Source organism: Neofelis nebulosa, chromosome 2 (genome assembly GCF_028018385.1).
Source record: "Neofelis nebulosa isolate mNeoNeb1 chromosome 2, mNeoNeb1.pri, whole genome shotgun sequence".
Lineage (NCBI taxonomy): Eukaryota > Metazoa > Chordata > Mammalia > Carnivora > Felidae > Neofelis > Neofelis nebulosa.
Window position 1 is genome coordinate 185,822,807 of NC_080783.1, and position 12,719 is coordinate 185,835,525.

General features: G+C 52.5%; 1 protein-coding gene across 7 annotated transcripts in view; it reads right to left on the minus strand.

Moving 5' to 3' along the window:
* Positions 1–208: 208 nt before the first annotated feature.
* The window catches only part of MAST2 (microtubule associated serine/threonine kinase 2), a 236,326-nt gene continuing 223,815 nt past the window's right edge, over positions 209–12,719 (minus strand). For 4 of the 7 annotated variants that reach the window (XM_058717551.1, XM_058717553.1, XM_058717557.1 and 1 more), the window contains 16 exons: positions 12,544–12,605; positions 12,192–12,274; positions 11,518–11,726; positions 10,329–10,467; positions 7,770–7,902; positions 6,829–6,994; positions 6,197–6,298; positions 5,812–5,934; positions 5,515–5,624; positions 5,007–5,161; positions 4,170–4,759; positions 3,293–3,516; positions 2,972–3,094; positions 2,411–2,547; positions 2,100–2,293; positions 209–1,790 (listed from right to left, as the gene is read on the minus strand). In XM_058717551.1, coding sequence (XP_058573534.1) covers positions 265–1,790; positions 2,100–2,293; positions 2,411–2,547; positions 2,972–3,094; positions 3,293–3,516; positions 4,170–4,759; positions 5,007–5,161; positions 5,515–5,624; positions 5,812–5,934; positions 6,197–6,298; positions 6,829–6,994; positions 7,770–7,902; positions 10,329–10,467; positions 11,518–11,726; positions 12,192–12,274; positions 12,544–12,605 — 4,076 coding nt within the window. In that variant the 3' untranslated portion in view covers positions 209–264. The remainder of the gene's footprint in view (positions 1,791–2,099; positions 2,294–2,410; positions 2,548–2,971; positions 3,095–3,292; positions 3,517–4,169; positions 4,760–5,006; positions 5,162–5,514; positions 5,625–5,811; positions 5,935–6,196; positions 6,299–6,828; positions 6,995–7,769; positions 7,903–10,328; positions 10,468–11,517; positions 11,727–12,191; positions 12,275–12,543; positions 12,606–12,719) is intronic. The other 3 variants (XM_058717552.1, XM_058717555.1, XM_058717554.1) reach the window with 1 other exon arrangement.

Consider the following 12,719-nt stretch of genomic DNA (forward strand, 5'->3'; position numbering starts at 1 on the left):
CTAATCCACCCCACTCTTCTAACGCAGCAAACTACTATCATCTGTCCTAGAGGTTGGAGCTCAGACGTCGCAGTCTCTGGGAAGCCACATTGGGCTTAGGCAACCCTCTCCTGACAGTGGAAAAGTGTGTTATTCACCACTCTATTCTCAGCAGTAACAAAGACCTTGAGTTACATTTGTGTTGACTGAAAGAAACAAAAGACAAAGATGGTTTCCAAGAGCATGTATTACACAGATCTGAGTGCAAGAAATGGCAAACGACTGTTATGTTTGCTTTAAAAGCTCATCAGGCACCAATGCCAAGTCCTGATGCTTTTGAGGGCCTGCTGGGTCTCGGCCTCTTCGGAGCAGGCTGGGCCCAGGCTCCTGGGTGAGAGGGCAGCTTCTGCATGGAATGTCCTGCTTCCTATCACCTGAGGCATCAGGCACTTTGGTGATGCCCAGGGCTGGCTCCTCTTTCTCTATTTGTGCACATTCGGGCTTCCACAGCCAGCTTTGGCGGGGAAACTCACAAGGTGGATGGACCAGCCCAGGGGCACCAGGTGGCCATGACTTCACCTCCTGTCTGGGAGACAGGTTCTCTGAATGGACTGGAGTTATGGTTTCCAAATCCTGGGAGCTGGCCATCCCACCTTCCATTGTTGCCTTTCTGCTTGGGGATGCCCTGTCTGGACCCTCAATAAGAAATTTCCAGGCCCATGGGCCTGGCTCTCCAGAGGTCGAGGCGACAGCAGAGGGACTGGTAGGGAGAAGTCCTGAAGAGCTAGGACAAAGTGCTGTTAGTGCCTGGGTATGGAAGTGCTGGGCCTTCCAGCAGCCTTCAGGAGGGATAGGGTCTGTGGGTCCAGCCTTATCTAGGCTGGGGGCCGGTGATGAGGAGCTGGCAGCCTCCTCAAAGGCTTGTGGGATCCCAAGCCTCCTCTGGGGGACACTAGGGCCTTCCATTCCAGGATCCTTCAGTGTGATCTCTGTCAACAGGCCTGGGGCCGCTGAGCCCTGGCTCTTGGGGTCCCTAGACAAGAAGGCATCCTCTTCCTCACCCTCTCCTGCTCCTCTGAGGGGTAGGTCCCGGCCCACTTCTGGGCTTGGTGCCAAGCTCGGTTCCTGTACACCTTGGCTGTTCTCCGGCCCCTCCTCGGCATCATCCTCTGAAGAGTCAACCTCACGGATGGCTTCCTGCTTCTGCAGCGACTCTCGCCGTTCAGCCCGGTCCTGTCGGAGAGCGCCTAGGGCCCATGAGGGAGAAGACTGCAGCACCCCCTTCCCTGGCAGTGACCCTTTCCCAGACAGCACACTCCTGGTCCCAACCACCTCTAGAGGGCTGACTTCCCTGGGCGGCAGTTCCTTCTTTAGCTCAGGGTGGGGCAGGTCAAGGCTATGCTTCCGAGAAGTGGCTAGCTTCTTCTCGGAAGCAGCAAGCGCAGCTGCCAGTTTCTCAGCTGACTGTACCCTCTTAAGTAGTGGTGAGCGGGGCGGCTCTGCACTCTTGGGTCGTGAGAGCTGCCTGCCCAGAGGAGGCGACAAATGAAGCTTGGTGGGGAAGGCCTGGGCTCCATGTCCAGACAGGGGCGATGGGGAGCGCTGGGGTGAAGCTGCTGGCGGTGGGGAAGGGGTATGGGCCAGTGGTGACAGAGGGATGCTGCCGGCCGACTTGCGCCGCGGAGAGCGGTACTGGCGCTGGAGCTTGGGTGCCAGGCCGTGCAGGGAGCTGGGTCGTGTGTGCCCAGAGCCGGCTGGAGAACTGGGCACGCTGGAGCTGGGGGAGCTGCTCTGTGATGAATTTCCTCCCACTTTGCACACACAGACAGACACACAAAGGCAGAACAATGTTAGCTGATAGAAGTGACTGAGGGGCAAGGCAGGGCTACCCGTAGAATGTCCCAGGATCATCAAGGTGACCCTAGCCAGTGAACCAGAGCCCAGGCTACAGAAATAAAGTCACCCTCCGCCCCTGTCACCTCCTCCCTAGGACTGCTGAGTCTTGCAGGGGGTAGGGTGAAGGAGTTTCAGAGTGGGGCCACAGAGAAGCACAGAGGGCCTATAGGCTCTTTCCTACCTCCCAGGGGCTGTCTCTGTGATGTGCAGGGAGCACTTCATACCTGAATGCAGAGCATCAGGGGTCACCCGGTAGCCCTGAGTGGGAGACCGGGGGGAAAGGCTGTGGCTGTGTGTAGGAGAGCCTGGCCCGCTCTCCCCTGATGATAAGGAGCGGTTAAGGGAGGAAAGGCTACGGCTGGTGTGCAACAGGGATGCCTGCTTGGTGATCTTCCGGAACAGGGAGCTCCTTTTTTTGCTGCAGAGACAAGAGTCAAGGGCTGTGTGAGTTGGTGCACAAGGCACAGCATATACTGGGCCCAATAGCCAGGGCTCCGAGCACACACGAGCACCTAGGTGGCTCAGTCATGCTCACCTTTCTTGCCCATCTTTGCCCCGGCTCCGCTTACTCCTTCGGGCCATCTTGGCTTTGTAGCTGCCCTTCCGAGCTGGCCCCACTTTAATGGATGTGTTCTCCAAGGGCGTTGTTGAAATAGACACCTTGTTTCCACTCTGGGGAACAGAGCGTGAACCCAGGCTAAGGCAGGGAATATTTTTGCTCCTACCCTCACCCTCAGGCATGGCTACCCCACAGCTCTAGCTTTTGTCCCTACATTGACAGGTGTGAACCATAGGCCTGTCTTCCCACTTCACAGATTAGGAAATGGCTCCAACTAGAGCCTGGACAGTTTAGGGTTGGGAAAGTGGAGAAGAGGCTCATTTGTCTTGTTCTTCAGTCCTATCCATGGCTCAGAAGGATCCCTGGGCCTTGGTCAGTGAGGACGCTGCTTTCCAGCAAAAGCCCATTGCTATGGGTGCGTCTGTCCTCAGTGCCATGGGTGTGTGCACCCAACTCTCCCAATTCCCCGTAGTAAGTCATAGACTTATAAGGCAGGGTCACTGGGGGACCACATCAGGTAGCATACCCAGCACTAACCTTCAGAATCAGCTCCACCACTTCTGTGTGCACCAGTCCATGCACAGGCTCCCCGTTGACATGAGTGATGAGGTCACCCTGACGAAGCCCTGCCTCACTGGCTGGACCTCCATCCTCCACGTGCTGCCCCAGGGAGATAACAGTCCTCAGCCTGGAGCCTGAGTATAAAGTGTGGGGCCTGGTTCTGCTGTTCCCCACCCCCACTTTATACCCTGAGGATAGTTTAGGCAGGGAAAGAAGCAGGGACAGACAGGCCCTGATAGGGGGAAGGCAGAACAATGACAAAACTGGGAGACAACAGGTCTGGATGGCCAGACATACCCACACCATGTGGTGCACAGTGTAGACGTCTGAGTCACCCATGTAGACACGGATGGCCCGCAAGGTGAAGCCATACTTCTTGCCAGCTCGGTGGATGATGATGGGGGGCCTCGAGCTGCTGAGGGCTGGCAAAAAGTCCCTGCTTGGAGAAGAGTCCCTGGATGACGGGTTGGATGACTGGGAATGTGGGGACATGGGGCTGGCCAATGGAGAGCAGGTGTGTTCTGGAGAAGGAAAGACAGGACTGAGCAGGTCAGAGGACCCTGGCCTGGCCATACTTCCAGCCCAGCTCCATCTAGGCCAGCCTGCTGATGCCTCACAGCTGTAGTCACAGGCAGAGACTAAGCCCAGGGATGTCTTCACCACAGACTCAAGAGCAGCAAAGCACCTCACATGCCCAAACCACCCCCCTTGGCCCAGGAGGTGATGGCAAGCTAGCACTTACTGAATACATACTTGTATCCATCAGGGGCCATATACGCTCTCTGTACGTATTCATACGTCCCAATTACCCTACGAGCTACCACTAGTAAGTTCTACGATTTTTGATGAGGAACTTGAAACTCAGAGAGGTTAAGCAACTTTGTCAAGGTCAAGAGCCAGGATCTGAATGTAAGCTCTCTGCCTCAGAGCCTGCACTCATTACATAGTGCCATCTCGCCTTGTGGCATATGCACACACAACCTGACACCAATGCACACTTTTAGAGACCTCTCATCTCCTAACAAGGAGGCAGCAGTGACACACAGTCTCTCAGATACCTGCTCCTTAACACACGACGCACAGACATACCTGCCATGCGCAGACCCTGCCAAAGGCCCACAGAGATTCCAGGGCCCTTCCTGTGAATTTTATCCTAGTTCCCTGGGGGGCTTACCTGTAGGAATGAGGAGGGACAGGGTTGTGGCTGAGGCGGACTTGATCACTTTGTTGATGGGGCGAGTGGTGCGCTTTTCTGCTGAGTCCCCGGAGAGCAGTCGGTGGCGGGCCCTGCGTACCGCCAGGTCACTGATGGCCTTGGCTGTGGCTCCCTCAGTCAGCTGTGGGGTCCCACGGCCTCCTCGAGTCTCCAGAGCTGTGGGCCCAAGTAAGCACTGAAACCTGCAATGCAGTGGAGCCTCACCCCCCTGCCTGCCTGCAGTGTCCTCCATTCCAGGCCTCCTGGCCACCTGCTGGGCCACACCTGGACTGGAGCTGCAGCTCTGGCCAACAGGCTCCTCATCTAGCTTCAGTCGCCGCTCTACTGGCCGTTCAGGGACAGGCCCAGATACCCCTTCTCCAGATGGGGGTGTCAGAAGCCATGTACCCTCCAGCTGCTGCCTCCTGGGGGTGCTGCTAGCCTCCTCAGGGCCCTCAGGGAAGTGAGGAGCATCCAGGAGACCTGAGCAGCGGCGTCGCACTGTCAGTGGAGGGCTTGAGTCGCTCTCCGTGTGGGATGACTCTGACACTGACAGCCTCTTCCGCAATCTGTGAGACACAAGGCCCAGGGTGAGACAGGCAGGTGGTCTCCTTCCTCCAGCTCAGGCTTCCTGAGGGGCTCACAAGAGTTGTAAGTCATAGAACTTTTTTCCTCTGACATTCCCTTCAGCAGCCATCCCTGGGATACCCCCTCACTGCCACCAGCACTGCCCCCCAGCATCTGAATCTCGCCCATGATCTGTAACAACTAATGAATGGCTATGCTGCCCACCCTAGGTGGATTCTGGGTGCTCACATCTCAGGGGAGCCAATCACCCAGCTCCGGTCTCGGCCCTTCAGCCCTGCCAGGCCATCAGAGCGGTCGTCCTTCTCCTCACTCAGGCTGCGCTTGGTGGGGGGTGGTGCCCGGCGCTCCTCAAGCAGGGACAGCCGCTCCATGCTACTGTACACCTGTGGGCACAGAGTCTGTGCCAGGGACAGGCCCCAACAGCCACACCTCCTAAAAGTATCCTTGGCACCTGAAACCCAGGAATTGGAACCAGTTTTCCCCTTCCCTCCTCCATACCAGATGAATATTTGAGGAAGCGGCTATTCCACTGGCCTGACTGGGCCTCACCCCTGGCATCTCTGACGTCAGGGCCTGGAGCGGTTCTTGCGATATCTGTCATATGCAGGCTGGGCCCCTTCTTCCTCTTTTCCTAGGGGTAGCCCCGTCACATGCTCCCCCCCAACCTGCCCCAGGCATATTCCTTGACAGGTCCTCTTCTCCCAGTCCTTCCCAGCCTGGGCCTGCTCCATCGCACCTTGCTGAACCTTGGAGAGCACGATGAGAACTGGCGGATCTCCAGGCAGCCATCCTCACTCACTTCTTCCTCATCCTCTGAGTCCACGTGGTGGTAGCGCTCGGAGCGGGCTGGGTCAGACACACAGGACAGTTCCCTTTAGAGGCCCTGGTTGGTGCCTCCTTTTGACCTTTATCAGACCTCAGAGGGCTGGAGAAGTGACTCCCAGTACCAAGTGGAGGGTGCACAGGTGTTTCTGGGCAAACAGGTAGGATCCCCACTTCTCCCCACTTCTCCCCATCCCACCAGTGGCCTTACTGTCAAAGTAGCTGGTATCATCCTCTGACTCCAGTTGAGGAATAAATTCAGCCTTCTGGCGAAGAAGTCCTGTCCAGTCCAAACCAGTAAAGAACGGATGCTGCTTCACCTCAGAAGCACTGCCTGTGGACAGGGAGGGTGTGGGCGAGGCGCAGGATGAGCTGTGTGGAGTCCAGGCCAGCAAGTCCAGTGAGAACCCAGACCTCAAGAGGCCAGTCCTGAATGCCTCGGCTATGGCACCTTTCTCCTTGTGCTCACAGGAGCAGGGCAGTCTCAGGATCAGATGCGCTGCCCATATCTGAAGCCTGAGCTTCCCGGTTGCATGGACTCAACCTCCCTCTTCCCTCTTCCAAGTTGTGAGAAAGGTCAGTGGGGCCTGTCCTACCTGCACCCAATCTCTCCAGAGGGTTCTGGTGGAGCAGTTTAGAGGTGAGGTCCTGGGCATCTGGCGGCAGTGCATCCTCCCCCTCAGGCCACACAATCTCATCTGAAGAGTTGGGGGTAAGAGGGAAGGAGTGGTTTAGAGAAGGGTCTCAGAGGTTGCAGGCAGGCAGAGTGGGGAGATAAAGAAGAGGGTTCTATGGTAAGACATGGGTAGGGAGGCATAACGGGCCCAGCCCAGAGCCACTGAAAGCCTTGCCCAGGACCCAACTCTTTAAGTTCTATAAGTTCCTGCCCTCCTAGGGGGTCACACATACCCTAGTCCGCAGCTTGCTCTTGATCCAGGACTTCTCCTGTCCTGAAGCTCCAGCTCACCCTGCCTTTATACTTCAGACACTAGTATACTCACACATACACAACACAGGCATATGGGGGATACATGAACACAAATGGAACAAGCCCCACATGACACACACAGTGCACACGTACCCACACACATTCGCATCTAAGAGGCAAGCATACTACACATACACACAAATTCAGAACAAGAACTCATAAGCCTCACAGGTGCATGTGTAAATTATATTTGTGGATCCAGACTCTGTCTCCCCAGTATGCCAGGGTGATGGTACCTACCACTGATCACTTGCCCAAAGAGCTCCTCCGGAGTATCTCCAAAGAAAGGGACGCAACCCACCAGGAACTCATACAGGATTATGCCCATGGCCCACCAGTCCACTGGCTTCCCATAGCCCTGACGCAGGATCACCTCAGGCGCAATGTACTCCGGGGTCCCGCATACCTGGGCACAGAGAAGCCAGGCTGGCTCAGCATCCTGAGGTAGCTCATTGGCATAATGGCTGAAGAAGTGGGGATGTTCCCACCCCTGGAGAAGAAAGTCTCTGAAGGAAGACTTGGCTTACTTTGGTTAAAGAACAAGATCAACAGGAACCCAGGGTATCGGATTTGGAACTGTTGGTGGAGTGAATTTACATACTTCCTAACTAACTAAAACATACACTTCTAGCCTGGAACAACCACTCCCTGAGCCCTTAACAACTCTTTCTGGCATCTTGTTCCCATAACTGGCCTCTGCCCTCCAGCCTCTCAAAGGACAGACCCTATAGTTAGTCACATGACTACTACAGGGACTTGCAAATAGTCACAACCTGAACTGTCAAATCAAGGAACATCCAGAGGCTACTCTCAAGAAGCTGGACCATAATCCAGTGGAGACTTGGAGCAGTGTTCCAAGAACAGGCTCCAGAAGAGCCTTGCCCTTGACCGAGGCTATAGGAGGTTCAGGACAAATCTCAGGTTAGTCTTTGAGAATAACAATGGTTATACAACCTATTTTCTCCAAACCCTGAGGAAGATGATTTTGGATTTTATATCCATATGATTCTTGTGGCCCACCCTATTTTCCAAATGTGCTACCTACCCTCAATACCTCCGTGGAACCAAAAGGTGGAAAAGATAGGAGCTCCCAGTCTTAATATCTAGCTAAGTATATGGCCCCCTACCCTTATTCTGAAGTCTGGAACTCAACTCCCAAGGTCTCAACTATCCTTCTGTACCTGCTTGTCCAGGAACTCCCGGGCATCCTTTTCAATGTGGCCCTCATACAAGTTTGTTGTCAGGCTCATGAGGCCAATTTTAGAAAGACCAAAGTCAGTAAGCTTGATGTGCCCCATGGATGTAATCAGGAGGCTGGGAAACCAGAGAAACAAAAGTATAGGGTTATTTCCTAGTTTTCTAAGAGTGCTGATTTTTTATATGCCAAAATTTCCCGTCAGGCTTCCAAAGGGTTCCTGTGGGATATAAGCAGGGTAGCTTCATCAAGGAGACCAGACCCTATGAAAAAAAAAAAAAAAATCTCTGGCTTTGTGAGTACTACATTCTGCATAAGAACTAACCTGCCTTTTGCCCATTCCCCCAACTCATTAATGTTTACTCCCCTCAACTGTATTCTATGCTGGGGGCAGGTACCAGCCAGCTGACGGACTGACATTCTTCCACAGAAAGATCAACCGCATCCCAAGGGTCTAGCCATACCCAGCCCTCTTTTCTCACTAGGTGTCTCACGATACCCAGACTCAGGGAGAGGCGAAAGGGGTGAATCATCTTGCTCCATGTGCACAGCTGGTTTTAAAATTTTTTAAAGCTTATTTATTTTGAGAGAGAGAGAGAGAGAGAGAGAGAGAGAGAGAGAGAGAGAGAGAGAGAGAGAGAGAGAACAAGCAGGGGAGGGGCAGAGAGAAGGAGAGACAGAATCCCGAGCAGGCTTTGCGCTGTCGGCGCAGAGCCTGATGCCGGGGCTTGAACTCATGAACTGTGAGATCATGACCTGAGCCGAGATCAAGAGCTGGCCACTTAACTCACCGCGCCACCCAGCACCTCTCCACAGCTGGTTTTAAAGGAGAGTTGATTGGGAGAAACCAGAAATAAGATCTCACAGAGAATGGTCTCTCTGTTCTCCCATTACATACTCTGCTGGGACCATTTCATTTCATGACAAAGGCTTCACCCTGCCACCCCTTTATTCTGATTCCCAAATCAGCATCTGACTTCTTTTATGAGCTTCATGACTACTAACTGCCCAGATGTCTTATGGACACCATGAACTCAACCTGTCCAAAACAGAGTCACACCGCCTAAGTGGTCTTCTCAGAAAATGATTTTTGTTATCTCTGAGTTCTGTGACAAGTAGTTTATTACTTATAAAAATATCCTGGCTCCCAAAAGGTCTTACACAGTAACTAATGCAACAAAGACCGGTATTAATAATTTAAAAATAAATTAAATAATTAATTTATTATTAATAAAAACAGTTGATTAATTGATAGTTAATAAATAATTATTAATAAAATAATTAAAAATTATCCCCAATTTTTTAAGAGGAGGAACATGAGGTTCAGAGAGGTTTAATGAACAGACCCAAACTCACAGAGTTAACAAGGGGTCATTTGAATTCAGGTCTGTCTAGTGTCAAAGCCACTTTTCACAAAAGAGGCTATTCCCCATGCACTAGTCCTGAGCTAGAAGTCTGGACGACATCCCAGACTCCTGCTCCCCTGCTTCTCTTCCACCACCCACCCCAACCTTTTGGTTTCCTTTCTACTTCTTAACACTATCTCCTCTCTTCTGCATCCTGCAGGTGTGGTTGTTTTGGGCCTGATCTACTGCAACAGCCTCACCACCTTTTCCACTGCACAGTGGACTCTCTAAACCTAAACTAAAATCTGTCATTCTATCATAGCTTTGGCTAACAGGCCCTTTGAAAACTTGTTAGGACCCTTTATTTTATTTTTTAAATTTAATTTAATTTTATTTTATATGTTTATTTTTGAGAGACAGAGGGAGAGACAGAGAGTGAATGGGGAGGGGCAGAAAGCGAGTAGGAGACACAGAATCTGAAGCAGGCTCCAGGCGTGAGATCGTGACCTGAGCTGAAGCTGGACACTTAACCAACTGAGTCACCCAGGTGCCTCCAACCCTTTAAAATAAAACCCAAACCTAACAAAAAGACCCCTGATGATCTAATCCCTGCCTATCTCTCCAGCCTTCTCTCTTACTACTCTGACCAATTAAGGATCTCCGTTTCCGCATACTGTAGTTCCTAGGTCTCATTCTCTCACACCTGGGTGGGTGCCTTTGCAAATCCTGTTTCCTGGCTTTAGAAAGCTCCTCTCACCTTTTCCATCTGACTTATGCCTTCCGAGAAGCAGCCTATACTCAGATATTTCTGTTCCCATACTAAACTTATGTTCTATAGGCCAGGGACTATTTTACAGTCCAGATTATAGTGCTTGGCCCAGAGAGGCCAGTAAATGTTAGAACACTTGTTTATCCATCTACTAGATGTGCCGATTCTTTCGTTCCTGCTTGGTTTCTTTAGTGGAGCTTCTCAGTGATTCTTACATGTCACCGAAGTCTTATGTGCCTGCCAGACTTACTGGCAATGGTCTTTGCATCTGGGGTGGTCAGGGGCTAGAGTACTAGGCCTAGACGGACACCCACAAGAGCACTATTTCCTAGCATCCATTCTAGGATAGATTCAAACATGCTGTGTCTGCCTCCATCTATTTAGAGATCCAAGAGAGACCTTGGACAAGGAACCAAGAGTGTGGGCATACTTGTCAGGCTTGAGGTCACGGTGCACGATGCCATAGTTGTGTAAGTACTCCAGGGCTAGCACGGTTTCTGCGAAGTACAGACGCACCATGTCCACAGGCAGGGCCCCGATGTTCTTCAGCAGAGTAGCACAATCTCCTCCTGCAACAAGCCCAGGCCACCATGAAGGAAGGATCCAGTTCCCTATGGTCTTAGGCTTTATAGTCTCTGAGGTCCCAGAGGAGACAGCCTCACAGAATAGCCTGGTGCTAGAGACTGTGAATCTAGCCCTTCCAACGCTGGTATGGGGGCAGACAGAGTGTGGAGACAAGTAGGCAGCACGGTGAATCTGCCAATGGCTGTCAGGGCCACTGTTCAGGCCACAGAGGGTAGGAACCCAGGCTTCCATACTTGTGAGTGGATTTGCAGGGATGCAGCTGCGTTATTTTAGGGTATGAGTCCTGTATATTATAAACACATCTGACCGAGACTTCAGCATTTGTTCACTTATTTTCTTCCTGACAACTATCCTCTGGTTTTCCAGTAAGATAACACCGTAAACTCTCAGCATGTACCCTGAATTAAAAGGGGAGTTTTGTTGTGTTTCAACTTCAAGCCTTAGGCAAAATATCTTTGGAAGTTGTACACAGCAGCGAGAAGGGAAGTGGAAGGCCACTGGCAAAACTGCTCTCTCTCCCCCATATGCCCCATGATGCTCTTTTATTCCATCCCCAGAACATTTTGTGTTCTCAAGGGGTGATCCCTTCACAAGCCATCAGCCAGGCCAATGGCATTCCTTTCTTCTGAGGGTCCAGATACAGTCCTCCCAGCACATAACCTTGGGCTATGTGGCTCTGCTACCTCCTTTGTTCCTGTCGGACGCCAGCAGTAGAGACCGTCCAGGCTTTGAGGTGCAGGATTCTACAGCTATTGGGCTGATACATCTTGTCCCAGAATGCCTCTCTTTGCACCTGACATGGGGAGCCGCATGGCAGCTACTGCTCCAGAAGCCTCTCCCTATGAGGGGCAGGGAGATTTGTGCCCACCATGGCCAAATGGTCTCTGAGATCCTAAGGCAGAAACCAATGCCAAAGAGAGATTGGGAAGCTGGGCTCTGAAACTTCACCCCTATTCAAAGCTGTTGGTCCTAGCTCAGGGCTAAGCCTCATGTTGTGCCTTGGCTTCCATGCCAGGTCACCCTTCCCCCAGTACCTTCCACATACTCCATCACCATGCACAGGTGGCGCTTGGTCTCAAAGGAGCAGAACATGCTGACGACAAAGGGGTTCTCGGCAAAAGTCAGTATGTCACGCTCCACGAAGGCCTGCTGGATCTGGTTCCGTAGGATCAAGTTCTGCTTGTTGACCTTCTTCATGGCAAAGCGCTGCCGAGTGGACTTATGCCGCACCAGGAATACAGCCCTGGGAAACACAGCCCGGGCCAGCCCCCATGGGCCCTCAGCAACCTGGGCCGTGCTCCCCACCACCCAGAGCTGGGGTGTCCAAAATGCCTCCTATCACACCTTGTAAATGCACAAAGGAGCAGGGGTGAGCTTATCGATGAAAAGGATGTGGGCCCCCTGCCCATAGAGCTCTTCAATTTCCCAATAACACCAAGTCCTGAGGACACAGCTCAGACTTCCCCAGAGCTCACTACAGGGGGAGTGCTACCAAGAGAGGTGGGGACCTTGTCTGGGAAAGGAACAATGCCCACATGTCAGAGTAAAATCAACTCCTGTCTCTCCTGGACTCCTGGCTTTGGAGAGGGAGAGGGTCTATCCTGAGGCATCTGCTGCCCAGAGAATTGGGTATCATATACTTCTAGAAGGAAGAGTCCAAGGGCTGACTTAGCTCCAGTCCTGGCTACACCCTCCCCTCTGCCTTTACCCATAGGCGCCATTGCTGATGAGCTTAATGGTCTCAAAGTCCTCTTCAGAGGGTGTCTTTTTAGTCAGAGATGCCCCACGGCCCTGGAAGACAAGAGCAAAGGCAGAAGGCAGGCATGCTTCTCAGAGCCCACGTGCCTGGGGAAGCTGAGCCCCAGGATCAGCTCAGCTCTTAGTCCTGCCGCGGCCCCAGCCCATTCTTCCTCAGTCAGGAGCTGAATGACTTCTGAGACAGTATGCACAACCACCCACTCCTCCATCCCTCCTTTAGATATTCTCTCACAGAGGACTCACGGGCCTTTGCTTCACAGGGCCCAGTCTCTGTGATTGGGGCAGAAGCTCAAGCTCTTTACCTCAACTGAATCATCTGTCTCTGGAGTGTCAGGACTGTCATAGCTGCTCAACTGGGCCATTTCTAGAAGCAAAGCAAGGGCACAAGAGAAAGGTGTGCACAGCAATGTCAGTAGTCCACTCACATCACGTGACAGGTACGTGCAAGGTAGGCATTAATATTTCCTGCATCTGTGTA